The sequence below is a fragment of the Kogia breviceps genome, chromosome 11, assembly GCF_026419965.1.
Source record: "Kogia breviceps isolate mKogBre1 chromosome 11, mKogBre1 haplotype 1, whole genome shotgun sequence".
In the NCBI taxonomy this organism is placed as follows: Eukaryota; Metazoa; Chordata; class Mammalia; order Artiodactyla; family Physeteridae; genus Kogia; species Kogia breviceps.
Genome location: NC_081320.1, coordinates 85,581,987 through 85,596,556, shown reverse-complemented (window position 1 = coordinate 85,596,556; position 14,570 = coordinate 85,581,987). Strand labels below are relative to the sequence as shown.

Genomic DNA, 14,570 nt, shown 5'->3' with positions numbered 1-14,570 from the left:
GGGAGCTCCCCAAGGAGGGGCAAGGCAAAGGGCACAGGGCAGCCACTTGGGTGGGCAAGGCAAGGGTGTGGGGTCCCACTCCAAGCAGGGAAGACCAGAAAACAATTCCCTGATGCCAGCCAACAGGGAGGGACCTTGAGGTCAAGACTTCTCCTCCTTCACAAGCCCAAGGCAGCCCAATTCTGCAGGGCGCTGGGATGCGTGCGGCTGGAGTCCACTCTGAAGACGCAGCCCCTGCCAGGCTCTGCCCCGAGGCCTGCAGACTGTCCAACCTGGGCACCAGCATGGCTTGTCCAAAGGCGTCCCCAGGAACCCACAGGCCTCCAAGCCCCTCAAGTTGTCCTTGCCAATACGGGGTGGGCCGGAGGGCAGTTTGTGCCCGGAGCCAATACTGGTTTCCTCCCGTGGATCCTCTGTCGTGATGTCCTGAAATGCCAGCTCTCCAGCTGGGCACTCAGGGGGCAACAGTAAGCACGTACCAGCTGATCAATACTTCGAATGTACTTGGGGCCCTGCTGTGAAAAGGAATCCCCTGGTGAGCCCTTTCATAAATTGAAAAATTCTTCTGAAACTGAGTAATCTTGCCCAGCTATTAAATCCAGATCTCCACAAAATGAGAGTAGAAAGAAGGCTCTTTTTACAGTTATGATGACCTGGATCTCCAAGCACTACCTCTCAGATCCAGCCCGGGATTTCCGGGGCAGCAGGCGTTGAGGCTGGGTCTGGGGCTGCGGATGTAATCATTGCTGGAACCTTGGCTTGAAAGAAACTCTTCCCAAACAATCAGAATGCTTTGGGCCCAGGAGTGGCGTTCTGTGTAGCGCTGTGTTCTCCCGGTCCCCTGAGCACGGTTAACTCGGGAGGCATGTGGGGCTGCATCCATCACTCAGCGCAGCATGACAACCGGGGCCACCAGAGCAGGTGCCCGTGGGTGCTTGAGGGAATTGAGCACCAAAAGCTGGAGCAAGTTGCCCAGGGTCACCCAGCCAATTAGTGGCAAAGCTGGAACAAGAATCAGGAATTCCAGCCCAGAGCTCTTTTTCTCCCCAAGGGATTTCACTCAAAAACATGACATCATCCATCTGGCTCATGGTCTGGGGATGAATTCCATTGGTGGCTCTTTTTGGAGCTGATGTGTGAGCGCAGCAGTTCAGCCTTAACCCAGCCTCGCCCTGCAGGCCCTTCCTGGGTGGGATCCACCCCGGCAATGTGCTGCATGTCCCCACTGCCACCTCTCCCCAGGCATCCCACGGCCTTAACCCTAGGCCCACAACTCAACTCGTCACCCCCTCCCTTCCCGATGTCCCCCCCCCCAGAAGCCTGGACGTGGTCCTCACACGCACCCCACCCTGCCACGGTCCCTCCGGGACGGACGGCCATGGCATCCACAGCCTAAATACTTGTCTTTCTCTGTCCCTCCGTCACCGTTGTAGTTCAGGCCTTCGTCACTTCTCACTTGGATTGCCGAGTGATCACCACCATCAACAAAAACAACAAAATTACCCCCGTTGAGTGTTTACTATGTGCTGGGCCCACGGCTAACAGCTCACCGCGGGCTAGATCCTTTAACCTTCACCAGAGCAGGAAACTGAGGCTTTGGGGGTGCTGGGTAACTTTCCCAAGGTCACCCAACTGATAGGAGGCAGAGTTCAGGTTCTCCCTCAGGCCTGGCTCTGAGGCCCAGCTCTCCACAGGGTGCTTTCCTGCCCCCCGTCCTACCTCTGCCATAGCTGCTGAAGTCTACCCTGTCACCCCCCTGCACAGAATCCCTGCTGACTCCCTGGTGCCCATAGCATTAAGCTCGAGCCCCCTCACAAGGCTCTTGGGATCTGAGCCCTCCTGTCCACCCATCACATCTCTGTCTCTCCCCCAGCCCTTGAGTCTGTTCCCCCGTATCTACCCGACAGGTGCCCTCCACGCCCTCCTCTGGTGCTTTGGGTCCTGCTGGTTTCCCGTGCTCCAGGCTCCACGGGGAGCCTTTAGAGACCCCAGCCAATGGCCCCGCAAGACATACACCCCTGCATGCGCCCTGCAGCGACTCCAGCTCAGCCTGATGTGGGGTTGGTGGGGACAGTGATTCAGCATTGCCCGACCACCTCAGTCCCCCATGTGGGGTATGCTCCAGGGCCCCCCCTTTCCTACTGTCTTCCTTGGTCTTCAGCAGAGCTGGAGCCCAGTGTGTCCTCTCAAAGAAGGGCCTGGCTGACCTCAAAGCCCACAAGCGCTTGGCCATCCCCGGGCCTGAGCATCTGACCTTCACCCAGCCCTGGGGATAGAATGGGAGCCTCCATCCGCATTTTACAGACATAGAAACAGAGGCTCAGGAAGTACCGGGGCTTGTCCACGGTCATAGTATCAGAGGAGGAGCTGGGTTCAGCAGGGCATCTTGGCAGGCACCCAATGCTGGCCCAAGAGGACAGAGATGACTGCTCAGGCTGGAGCAGGGCACACTGGAGGGTAATTCCGGAACACCAGTCAGGGTGCAGCAAACACCCACTCGGAGGGCTTGAGGTGCCAGTGGGGGACTTAGAGGGTGGGGCTCAGTTCTGCAGACCACCCTCTCCCATTCACCTGCTGAACAGTCTAGGTCATTCTGGCCCAAGAATCTGGACCTCTGATGTCCGGCGACCAGCACTGAGAAGGGCAGGCTCTGTCCATGGGCCCGTGGGGTCGGGGGACAGGCCGGCAGGGCGAGGCTGTTGGGAGCATTGCTCATCTGAAGGCCTTAACTTTGCAAGTGAAAGAGTTTATATAAACTGAGCAGGGCAGCTGTCAGGCTCTCCTCCTGCCCCATCCTGAGCCTTGATGTGGGTCTGGGAGAAGCTTCTGACATCCCCAGGTTCGGAGCCCATGGACCTGGGGCACTCTCTGTGCTGGCCCCAGGTGGCCAAGCCACCAGGCAAAGGTAGGTGTGCATCAGGGTGGGAAGTCCCCTGAGATCACCTCCTGGGACCTTGTGGGGCTGCAAGCCAGGCTCCCCTGTGCTGAAGACCCAGGTGAAGGTGGGGCTCCTGAGATGACCCAGGAAGTGGGAGGAGGTGCAGACTATCCCAGCCCCTTGCTTGCTTCCCCTCCTACCCACCGCCCAACCCTGCATCTGTCCCAGAAGTGTGAAAGGGAAGTGCTCGGCAGGCCCCCACTCCACCCCTCCTTTCTCGGGGGCCGCTCCCTAAGAAGCTCTCCCCAGCCATGGCTGTGAGTGTCTAACCTAAGGGATACTGTTTTTGCAGGTTTTGTGGTTTTTATTCCTCTGAACCATATCCAGCCCATCTTACATCACAATGCCGTGCTTTACTTGGTATCAAATACATCAGCACTCATTGGCATTTGGAGAACTTGTTCCATAGTTAAATTACAGTTTTTAGTTGTCTGTGATGGTGTATTCTCTCTGTTTCCAGTTGTCAGTATGGGAATCTTTTCTCCCAGACTTTCAATTTCTGGGTTTGGGTTTTTGGGGGGGTTTTTTTTGTTTGTTTTGTTTTTCTGTATTTGTTTTTTTTTTTTTTTTGGCTTTTGAAAGTCATTATTCCTTTGGTTATGTAGCCCCTCCCAGTTGCTGCTTGTTTACGCATTATGTTTGTGACTTCTTTTGACTGTCAGTGTTGAGCCAGTCTTGCCAAGAAACAGTGTCAAGTATTCTCCTATTTCTCTACTTCTTGAAAAAAAAAAATTTAATTAAAAAAAAAAAACAAACAAAAACTCTTAATGGGAACCTGGCCCTGTCTGTCTTCTCTGTTCTGCAGAAATGTTGAAGGAATTGAACCAGCAGCGCAGAGCGAAAGCGTTTACAGACCTGAAAATTGTTGTTGAAGGCAGAGAGTTTGAAGTCCACCAAAATGTTCTAGCTTCCTGCAGCTTGTATTTCAAGGACCTGATTCAAAGGTTTGCCTTCCTTCCAGCTGTGGTCGGGTCTGTTCCTTTGTAGGACGCTTTTGTGTCGCTTTTCTCCTCCCCTCTCTTGCAGGTTCCTGAAGCGTGACTCCCTGTCACAGAGCCAGTAGCCATCTCTCCTCCTCCTCCTCCTCCTCCCCAGTGCCCTCTCACACACAGCCTCAGAGCAGCCACTGTCCCCAGCCCGTCCCACACAGCTTTGCTGGTCTCCAGGGGCCTCTGCCAGAAGTAGACAACACCCTGCCCCACCCTCCGAGGATCCTGCTTTCTCAGTGGCTCACAAGCCCTCCCTGAGATCCGGAGGACTGCAGACTCCACTTTAAGGGACCACTTGCACGCTGCCCCCACTGGGCCAGCACGTGTCCCCAGTACCATCGTCACTGCTGTCGATAGTGAACTTAATGCCAGGAAAGCACATCGACCAGACCATCCCCCACTGAGGAGCACGAGGCACCCAAGGGGTCGCTTTTCCCCAGCCAGAGTCGGGGAGAGTTGACTTGTAGCTAAAGCCTCATTCACGCTGCATGTCTCGATACTTGTACTCTGAGCCTAAAACCAGCACTATCTGAGCCCAGACCAGGTGTGTCCTAAACACGGTCTCTCTCAGCCTTCGCTCCCCTCCCCTTCTGCCCTCTGCCCTGGCTATTTCTACCTGAATGAGTCTTAATGGTGCATGAGCATCTTTTTTTTTTTTTTCCATTATGTTGATTTTTTAATTTGTCTGCTTCATACCCTTGCAAAGATGTTAGGGGCCACCTTCTAGCGCCTTAGTGAGGGAGAGCAGCTGAGGGGGCCGGCCCGGGGTAACGCTCCTGTTTCTCTCACCCATCAGCAGATTAACGCCGCTGCTCATTTTGCCTTGCAGCCTCTCCGGGGCAGACGCTGAGCCGGGACTGTGCTCAGAGTGGGAGGACAGGACCTCTGCTTGCTTCCCAATGCTGTGTTTGGACTTGCCAACTAACCCCAGAGTGACTGTGTTTTGTTTCAGGATGGCACACTGGCTGGCATCTCCTTCCCAATCTGTTGTGTCCTTTCACTTAGAGCTGAGCTGCCCGGCGTGCGAGCCCCGCCGAGCCCCGCTGGCCCCAGCCACGCAGGAAGGGGCAGGCTCTTTGTGACTTCCAGTCTCATGGACAGCTCGGGTCTCCCACCCCCAGTGCTTGGGTTCTCTCTGTCCGAGCACAGGGGTCAGGGGCATGAGCTCTGGGGTGAAGGGGCACGGCCAGTGGCTTCTTCAGGCCAAGGTGGTGGTGGGGGGGCTTTGTGCGGCCACTCTTGGCAAATTCTCAACCGACAGTGACCAGCAACTGGCCACTGGATTGCAGATGTGGCATCTGAGGCCTTGGTCCCTGACCCAGATCCGTTGGAGAGCACAGAGGTGGCAGGATGCAGGGACAGGTTGGAACTGAGCGATGGCCCAGCCCTGGGCTAGAAAGATGTGGCAAGAGGAGCACGGGAGCTCTTTGACTGTCTTCAGAGCCCTAACATGTAAACAAAGACCTTGCACACAGCAGAGAAGATATACCACTATCTGGGAACCCAAAGTAGTGAACGCTTCTTGGACAGACCAAAAAGAAGGAGGAAGAACATTCCAGGCAAAGGATGGGTTGTGGGGAATGTTCTGGAATGCAAGGAATATTCTGGAATGTTTTAGAATATTCCAGGCAAGGGATGGGCTGCCTGGAATAAAAAATGGAGGACAGAGACAATCGTGAGCAGTGGGGATGGGGAGATGGCCTTCTCAGAGATAGGTTGAGCTAGGTTGGGATGGGGAGGCAGGCCCTGACTTCCAGGCTAGGGCCCTGGGCTCAGTCCGAGGGTGTGGAGGCCGTCAGGGTAAGTGGAGTGGGGATGCCCACCTTCAGGTAGGAGAACTGCAGGATGTGCCTCAGTAACCCTAACAGGAAAAAATGGGTGCAGGGGCTGAGAGGCAGTCGCTGGAGGAGAGAGGGCAGCCTCTTGGGAGCTGGGAGACCTGGTTCTACATCTGACTCTGCCACTCAACCTATGACCCCGGGCAAGTCACGTCCTCTCCCTCAGGCCTCGGGTTTTCTCATCTGTAATAGAAGAGGTTGGTTCAAATGATGTTCGGGTTTCCTTCCTGCTCTGACATCCCAGGGTGACAGTGAGGGAATGGGCAGGGCTTCCCAAGTGCAAGCAACGGGGACATGAGAAGGGCGAAGTCACAGACAGGCAGGTCCATGGACCAAGGTCAGGGGAGAGCTAGGGGGAGGTGATGCACTGAGCATTTGGCATGTCGAGTTTTAGCAGCCCGAAGATACCCAAGTAGAGACACCTGGTAGGCAGCCAGGCGGATGGATCCGAACCCATAGAGGTCTGAGGTCTGCGGAGACAGGGCTGTGTCTTCAGCGTACAGGAGGGTCACTCAGCGGGAGAGGTGGCCACAGCAGAGCCCCAAGGTGCCCCTTCAGTTCAAAATTGCAAGCTTAATTTGCAGCGAATTTAAATTTTACTTCTCTCGTCCTCACCATGAGCACACGTCACCATCTCTGCCGATAGCTGCAAACTGATTCCTTCCATGGGGAGGAAAGCAGACTCTCTTCGGGAAGGTGATTTCCCTTCCGGCCATGTAAAACCCTCAAGAATTTCACATTCTTAGTGATCGGGGAGCAACTGATGTTGCCAGGTCATTTCAGTCTCCTCGAGACTGTGGAGCCTCCAAACCTGTGACCCTGGAGACTTAATGTGCAGTGGCCCAGATGGCCCAGCACGGGAGACGGGGCCCTGCCCGCCGAACCCCAGGCTGGGTCTTCCCTCTCAGGCAGCTGCACTAACACAAGCAGAGGGTGTGGGCACGATCGGCGGGACATGACACGCTGGTCCTTACCTTCGTGAGGGCCTAGGTGAGCACTGTCAGAGGTGAGGGGCCCAAGCTCTGCCGTCCTGGGACCCCCAGGCCTCGAGGCTCAGACTGGACTCCCTCCCACCTCTAGCCCGGGGCGGGTGATGCGTTCACCGCTTTGGCCCCATTGAGGACCCTGTCCCAGCCCCAGTGTGGATGCCCTCACCTGGAGCCACAGACCAGACGTAGGGAGCCCAGTCATTCCCTACTCTTCACCCAGCAAACAAGCAGGAGCCCCTCCCAGGTCCAGGTCTTGTGAGAATCACTGGATGAGATGGGTCTCTGCCCTCAGGGAGCCCACGGTCTGGTGGGGGAGAAAGTGTAAAGAAGTGTGACTGGGAGAGCAGGATGAGGGTAGCAGTGGAGGTTTGGAGCTCCCAGGCCGAGTGCCTGACTCTACAGGGGGAGGGGCATTTGGGGACGGTCCCTGGGAAGAGGTGGCATCTGGCTTGGGTTTTGAACCCCGAGGGGAATTGGCCATGCAGGTGAGGGCAGGGCCTCGGGACAGCAGGGGGTGAAGGCAGCGCGAGTGACCTGGTGTCCCTGCAACTCCAAGTGTGAAGTGAAGACAGAGGGAATGAGGCAGCGTGGGAGGGGGGGGCCGGGTCATGGGACTTTGTTTTAAGCCTGGGGTGTCACGGTCAGACTTGCGATTCATAAAGATGACACTTGGACCGTGAGCGGGAGAGCCAGGTCTCAGAGTGCCCTCTGGACCAGCCTCTGATTCCCCTTCGGCCCATCAGCCCCCCATCAGCACCCCGACCCCACCAGCCCCGTGGCCGTGCAGACTTCCTGCCCAGAGCCCCGTTCTCCAGGCTCCAGGCCGACCTCCACTGTGTCCACCTGTTCCTCCTTCGCCTGTGCTCATACTTTTGCTGAGGCTGCAACAGCTTCTTGCCCTTTGTCTTCCCTTATTTAGTTTGAAACTCTAGTCTTCTTTCTCTGACAAGGGCAAGACCCAGCCACAGGGAGACTTGCTGAGATGTCTAATGTCATCCTGCAAACCCTCCCACTGACCCTGAGGAGCAGGTGCCATTAGTATCCCCATTCTACAGGTAAAGGGATGGAGGCAAGAGAATTTTAGGTAAACAGTAGATCTGGGATTTGAACTGAGGTCTGACTCCAAAGCTCATGCTCTTACCATCATCCATTTGCTAACCCAGGGAAGAACAAAACTGCACTTTTTTGTGTGCATGAAGTTTGTAAGGAAGGGAAATAAAATCTCAGTGTTGACAGGGTAGACAGATATGCAAGGAAAAGGGATGCAGAGTGTGTGTGTGTACTTGTGCACGCGTGTGTATCTATTAGAAACACTTGTAAACTGCCCACAGGATCTGCCCGAGAGAAGACACAATCCCCCCCTGAGACAGGTACCTAAGTAGCAGGATCTCTCCCTCACACCCAGGAGGGGCCGGGTCCCCTGGAGTGAGGGTTGGAAGAGGCTCGAGGAGGCCAAGAGAAGAGTGCACGAGGCCATGGGGAAGCTCAAAACAAAGCCCGGGCTGAGACAGCTGGGCTGTCCCATCACCCATCTGTTGCCCCATCCGAGTCCCTATGAATCAGGTGAAAACCCGGCAGGAAAAGGAGCTGCAGCTCTGTCTTTGGATAATGTGAAGGCTAGTGCTGCGTAACAACCAGGCCTCACCTGCATCCCGGCTGGAGAGGGAACCCCAGGAGGACTGAGTGGAGGAGAAGACTGTGGGCTGAGCCTCCTTCCAGGTTTCAGGAAGGAAGGAGGATAGGTTTGAGCACACTAGACCTAGTGGGGTCCTGGGGATGCAGCCCCCAAGTCACAAGGGTCACTTCTCAACTCCAGCAAGCAAGACCTAGGTCTGCCCTGGACTTTCTCTTTGGGCCCATGGAGGAGAAGTCCCTTCGCTTGTCCCCCAGGAGCCAAGGAGCTCTGGGGGATGGTTAGTAGAACCAGGGTCACTGGCTGGGTGGGCTGCAGGCCCCATCAGAGGGGACGGGACTGTTCTTCTTTAGAGACAGCAGGGACACTGCCCTCTCTGCCAAGAGTGTGGGAGGAAATGTCCAGCCCCAGAGGAGCACTGCCCCCTGGTCCCACCAAATGGGAGAGAGACCTGGCATTCTACCTTCCAGCGGAAACCCTCATCTCGCTAAGCCTGTTGGAGCCACCGACGTGTTTGAACTATATCCTCTTTTCATAGTAAATGAAAACAGATGGACAAACTGATTTTGTGCAGGTTGATTTTCACAAGGCCCATGTGTAGACTCTGGGCTTCTCACTCCAGCTCCCTCTCCAGAGGAAGCTAAAAGGATCTCTCTAATTGAGTAGCACAGACCTGGGATGTAGGGGAGCCCAACAGACGTTAATGCAGTAGTCAAGCCATATGCCTTTGCCCTCCTTCCCCGAGATGCTGGGCATTTGTGGGTGACAGTCTACCCCCTTTTCTGGGAGAATAGAGCAGTGTGACTAGAAGAGCAGATAGTCACACATCTCTAATGCTGGCAGAATGACATGAGCCAGACTTATTGCCAGGAAAGTCCTCAGACCCACTGAGTCTGGTGCGTGCTTGTGTTTGTGCCCTGGAGCTGATGACACGCTTGAGTGCCTCTCCTTGGGCAGGGTGGGCATCACGTCAGGAGGGTGGGGTCACCCTCCTGAGCAGAGCAGGGTACCATCCACGTTCATCCCTGCTCCGTGACTGTCCCCACCCACCACTGCCCCAACAGTTGCAGGTCCAGCTTGCAAAATGAAAGCATCTGATCACTGAGGTGTGCGAGGGGTAGATGAAGCACTCTGTCCTGAATTGTGCAGAAGGCAATTCTTATCCCACGTGAGTGAATTGTTAATGGTGGGGTCGAAAACATCCTACTATTGGGCCTAAGGCATTCCCAGAACATCCACAGACTTAGGCCTGCCAAGCAGAGGCTGTGTCCCACACCCTAGAGACACACCCCATCTTGGGAGAAGTTGACCCCAGGAAGTTTTAGTCTTCTGATAGAACCTGGGGGCCCTGTGTGGACTGGGCAGCTGCAGCCTGACCCTCACTCCCATGCTCCTACCCCCAATTGTCAGGTCCATAGCCCCACTCTGATAAGGCTAGGGCTGCCCGATCCTGCCCTACTCCCCCCTTCTCCAAGGTCATGTCATGACCCCGATTGCCCAGCAGCTCCCCAGATACTCCACGGGGCTGAGAGAAATGGGATGCTCAGACCCCCAGAGCCAGCTCAGGACAGGGACAGAATGGTTATCTGGGGAGGACACAACTCTCCACTGGTGACCAGGGCCACCCATCAAGCGCGATACCTCCCAGGTATCGATACCTCCCAGGGGGTCCTTGCTCAGAGGGAAGAGGTCTAAGGAGCACAGAGGTTCCGTCCCGAGACAGTCTGATGGTCAGGGTTGGAGAGTGGCCACTGGCCTCCCTCTGCTCCCACAGCTGTCCGGCCACACAAGAATGCCTGTGTGGACCATAAACATGCCTATGCAGGGGAGCTGCACGAGGCCTCACTGTCGGGGGCCTCTCTTCCTCCAGATCTTGAACTCAGTCATGTGACAAAGTCTCCATCCCGTCCCCAAGAGTTCCTCATTCCAAGAGGAATGGTCAGTCAGCTCACAGTGTCTGGCATCTGGCCCCAGGGGCCTCCAGCCACTCCCCACAGGTTGCCCAGTGGCCCCCTCCTCGCCATAGATTGCCCGCATGGGAAATGGGGGTTCTGGAGGAGCAGAGCCTCAGCCGGGCATCACAGGAGCAGCGGTCCTCTTCAACCCTGGGCAGCACCTGCAATGGTTGACATCCCGTGAGCCTCCCCAAGCAACCCCTTGGCTCCTAGCCATGCGAGCATGACCTTGTCCCCAGGAGCCTCTCCCTGGCTCATACTCTGGGCAAGACAACATCTCCCCACAAGTGCAGCCATGCAGGTCCCATCAGACCTATCACTCGGGGCCGGGGGCTCCACTGGCCTTCCATCTACCCAACACCCCTCCTCACAGGGTTGTTCCTTGGTTCTCAGGGTCACAAGTCACATGCATTTCAGTGCGTGCATGTGCACATGTGTGTGCACATCCTAAAGTCCCACCTCAGCTCTTCACTGATTTTGTGCTGAGGACTCGTGGGGAGACTGGAGGGCTGGCCAGAGGAGGAGGCAGCAGTGGCTGCGAGCCTTGGGAGAAGGGAAGCAGCCCTACTTTGGCCTCATCAGCCCTGCCCTGGCTGTGGCCCAACGTGACCACTGCAGAGCATGAAGAGCATGGGGATGAGGGTGTGGAGGCCAGAGAGTGGCAGGTAGGAAGGAAGGCAGAGTAGAGTAAGAGGTTGACCAGATGGCCCCGGAGGCCTGGAGTGTGGAGAATGTCTGTGGTTTCAAGTGATCACACAATAAACCATTTTTATACTTAACAAAGTCACCAAAGCATGGGACTCCATCCTGACAGCTGAACACTAGGTGTGTTAAGACACTTTGAAACTCACACACACTGTGTCTATCTATGGGTTTGAGAAGGGGCTCTGCTCAGACCTTCTGTTTAGCCTGTACCTTTCCGCTCAGCTTTCTGGGTCTGCCCAGGGCTCGAGGCAGAATGGAGCCTTCAGGCCCCTGGTCAGATGAGCCATCCTATGTGGAGGTGCAGAGTGGCGCCCCTGGGAGGGGGGCCTGGACGCAGGCTCACTGCTTCACCTGTTCCCTGCCAGGTCATATTTGTATTGTAAAGGCCATGGGAGGCCAGTGCCTAACCGGAGAGAATGTTGCTCAAACGGTGGCATTTCAGGTTCTGTTGTGTAGAGCAGAGTCTCCCGGGAAGGTGTTTTCCAGACTCTGTCGTGTGAACTCTATGGGACTTTGGACCTCATCCAGTTCAGCCCTCTGTTTCGCAGATAAGGAGCCTGAGGGCTGCCTGTCGGCGGCAGAGCTGGGGCTCCCTAACTCCCTGCTTACACGGGAGTCAGCCTCTCTCTGGGGCCAGCCTGCTCACCCGCCGGACACCTGCACACCCCCACTGCCAGCCACAGGTGCACCCAAGGGACCAGTCACAAGAGTCTTGGCCCCTGGCCTCCTCAGGACAGGGTGGGGAGGCAGGGCCAGGAACGCAGAGGTCATTTCCCAGCACATGGCTGAACCCAGCCCCCCGGGCAGGACCAGGCTCAGTGCGGGAAGCAGGACAGGTCAGAGCGGCCAAGACCGCGTGCCAAGCCGATCACCTCTGAGAACCCTGCCTCCTCCCTCTTAACTCTCTGGGTGTTTCTCCTCTTGGTCACTTCTGGATTGGTGTTATTTTTGCTTCATCTTATCTGTTTCCTTCCAGGTCCAACTTTAGGGCGCGGCTGCCAGGCCTTAGGAGCCTTTGCAATGGTTTTGTATTTCTGTAGACACCAGATATAAACATATTTATATATCTGTGTCCCTCCCCTGCTCCCCCCAGTTCACAAGCCCGATGCACACTCTACACGCAGGCCACTCTGACCTCTGACCCCGTGTTCCATGTGGCAGGAGGCCCCGCCCCGGGCCAGGTCCTAGGTCATGGCTGCTGGCTGTCTGTGGCGGAAGTCCTTGGTTGTTCTCCCTCCCCTCCTCCTGGCTCTAACCATTCTGTCCGTCTATCTCGTCTCGTCCTCAGTTTCCAAACAATGTCATGAAGGGCTTCCTTTCCATGCCTAAAAGGAAACAATATGTTTTTGGAAAGAGGTGGGGTTGGAGTCGGGGTTCCGGGACGGCTTGGGGCCCTCAGTCTTCGGGGCAATCAAGGGATTGGCTGTGATCACAGATGTTTGGGAGCCTCAGTCACGCTGGAGACTCTCCCATTGGAGGCAGACGGGCCCCGCGGCCCGGGACCTGCTGGCCACGTTTTGTTTGGCGGAGACGCCGGGGCCAGCAGTGGAGCCGAACCGTATTGTTTCCCTTTGAGGCCAGTCCTGGTCCTCGTCCCCATCCACAGCTCATGCTTTTTGATTTGCATCTTTTTTTGCATGGACATGCCGAGTAGTGATAAGCAGGGTTTTCTGTTCTTCTGGGCGTCTCTGGTCAGACTCTTCTCTTTCAGATCCCGTGTAAGGTCGCTAGGTTCAGGTGTGTCATTGCTGTGTCCCTTGAGTCCTAACATGAAGGGCGTGACCAAGGTGTGCAGGGAGACCTAGCCCTGTGAGGAGGCGGCGCCGTGGCCGCAGGGCGGCAGGTAAGGACACCCTGGTCTCTGTGCCTAGGTCGGTGCAAGACGGCAGCCAGTGCGGCCGGGAGAAGCTGGAGCTCGTCCTGTCCAACCTGCAGGCCGACGTCCTTGAGCTGCTGCTGGAGTTTGTCTACACGGGCTCCCTGGTCATCGACTCAGCCAATGCCAAGACCCTGCTAGAGGCAGCCAGCAAGTTCCAGTTCCACACCTTCTGCAAAGTCTGCGTGTCCTTTCTCGGTGAGCCGCAGGGAACAGTGCTGCTGTGCAAACAGTTCAAAAACAGCAAGGATTGAGAGGGAAGGGCTGTGTGTGCCCAGCCAGACCGCCTCAGGGTGTAGCTGGATTCCAAAGCAGTTTTAAGGTGATAATTTGGTTAACTGTGCACAAAGGCCTCTGCTCACTGGTGGACAGAGATGTTCTCTGCACTGCTCCTCTGAGGGCCGGAAAGGCCACACCGGGACCCCAGGCAGCCTTGTGAGGACAAATGGACTGAGAAGCCTGTGTGAATGGTCTGTTCATGGGGATCCCGTGCCCTGGCCTCACAGCCCTGCTCTCTAAACACTGCACAAAGTTGTTTCTATTAGACCCGACCCAGAGAACACAGTCACTTTACAGTTTGGAGCCGCCCAGTTTGGTGAGAGCAGGGGGGGGGAGGGGCAGAGACAGGAGTCACCAGAACCGGCCTGAGTGTGGAGTGAGAGAAGTGGGGATGGCCAGGGGCCTGAGATGTGACCTTGGGGGAATGAGCCATCTAGAAGAATCAGGAACCACAGCTCCTGAGTTGGGCCCACAAAAGTGATGGGCCTCCTGGGACCCGGACACGTCTAGACTAGAATAACCATTAGTCGGATCTCAGGAGCTCTGGCCAGACTGACCCCAGGTCTGGAGGTCAGGATGGGTGAGGCCAAGACCCATGGGAGGTGGTGGCTGGGCTGATAAGGGGTGTTACTGCTGCCATGACTCTAAAGTAGAAGGCTGTGACCCCAGACGTGCTTGTCACAATTACGGCAGACACCGTGACCCCCCAAGCCCAGGCCTCTTTCACTCACAGGCACTGAAAAAGGTCCGAGCCTGGAACTGGCACTCATACCTCAGCCTCAGTCCTTCTGCCGGGGGCCTGCAGGAGCGGAGAGAGGCCCGGGGTAGTCGGTATGAGACGGGCAGAGAAAAAGCCAGAAAATGGATCTGAAGATCCAGGAACACAGGAAATGGGCTTGTGGGGACCCTGAATGCTGAAGGCAGGTCGCAAAGACATGAGCTCAGAGAGGGATCCAGAGTGACAGGTTATGGGAACGGGTGGTGACCCCTTCCAGGGCCCTGCAGTCAGTGGTCCCGTCCTGTGCTCTTGCCCCCAGAGAAGCAGCTGACGGCCAGCAACTGCCTGGGGGTGCTGGCCATGGCCGAGGCCATGCAGTGCAGCGAGCTCTACCACATGGCCAAGGCCTTTGCGCTACAGATCTTCCCCGAGGTGGCGACCCAGGAGGAGATCCTAAACATCTCCAAGGATGACTTCATCGCCTACATCGCCAATGACAGCCTCAACACCAAGGCCGAGGAGCTAGTGTACGAGACCGTCATCAAGTGGATCAAGAAGGACCCCGCGTCCCGGGCGCAGGTAGGGCCTGCCCCACCCCCACCCGCTTGCCCCTTCTCCCTCACAGTACAGGGATGGTGTCTGGAGCAAGG

General features: G+C 56.4%; 1 protein-coding gene across 7 annotated transcripts in view; it reads left to right on the top strand.

Annotated features, from left to right (window-relative positions):
- KLHL29 (kelch like family member 29) overlaps positions 1-14,570 on the top strand; it is a 315,301-nt gene that overhangs the window by 286,554 nt on the left and 14,177 nt on the right. For all 7 annotated transcript variants that reach the window (XM_067008043.1, XM_067008045.1, XM_059079189.2 and 4 more), the window contains 3 exons: positions 3,744-3,882; positions 12,919-13,121; positions 14,240-14,499. In XM_067008043.1, the coding sequence (XP_066864144.1) occupies positions 3,744-3,882; positions 12,919-13,121; positions 14,240-14,499 (602 nt within the window). The remainder of the gene's footprint in view (positions 1-3,743; positions 3,883-12,918; positions 13,122-14,239; positions 14,500-14,570) is intronic.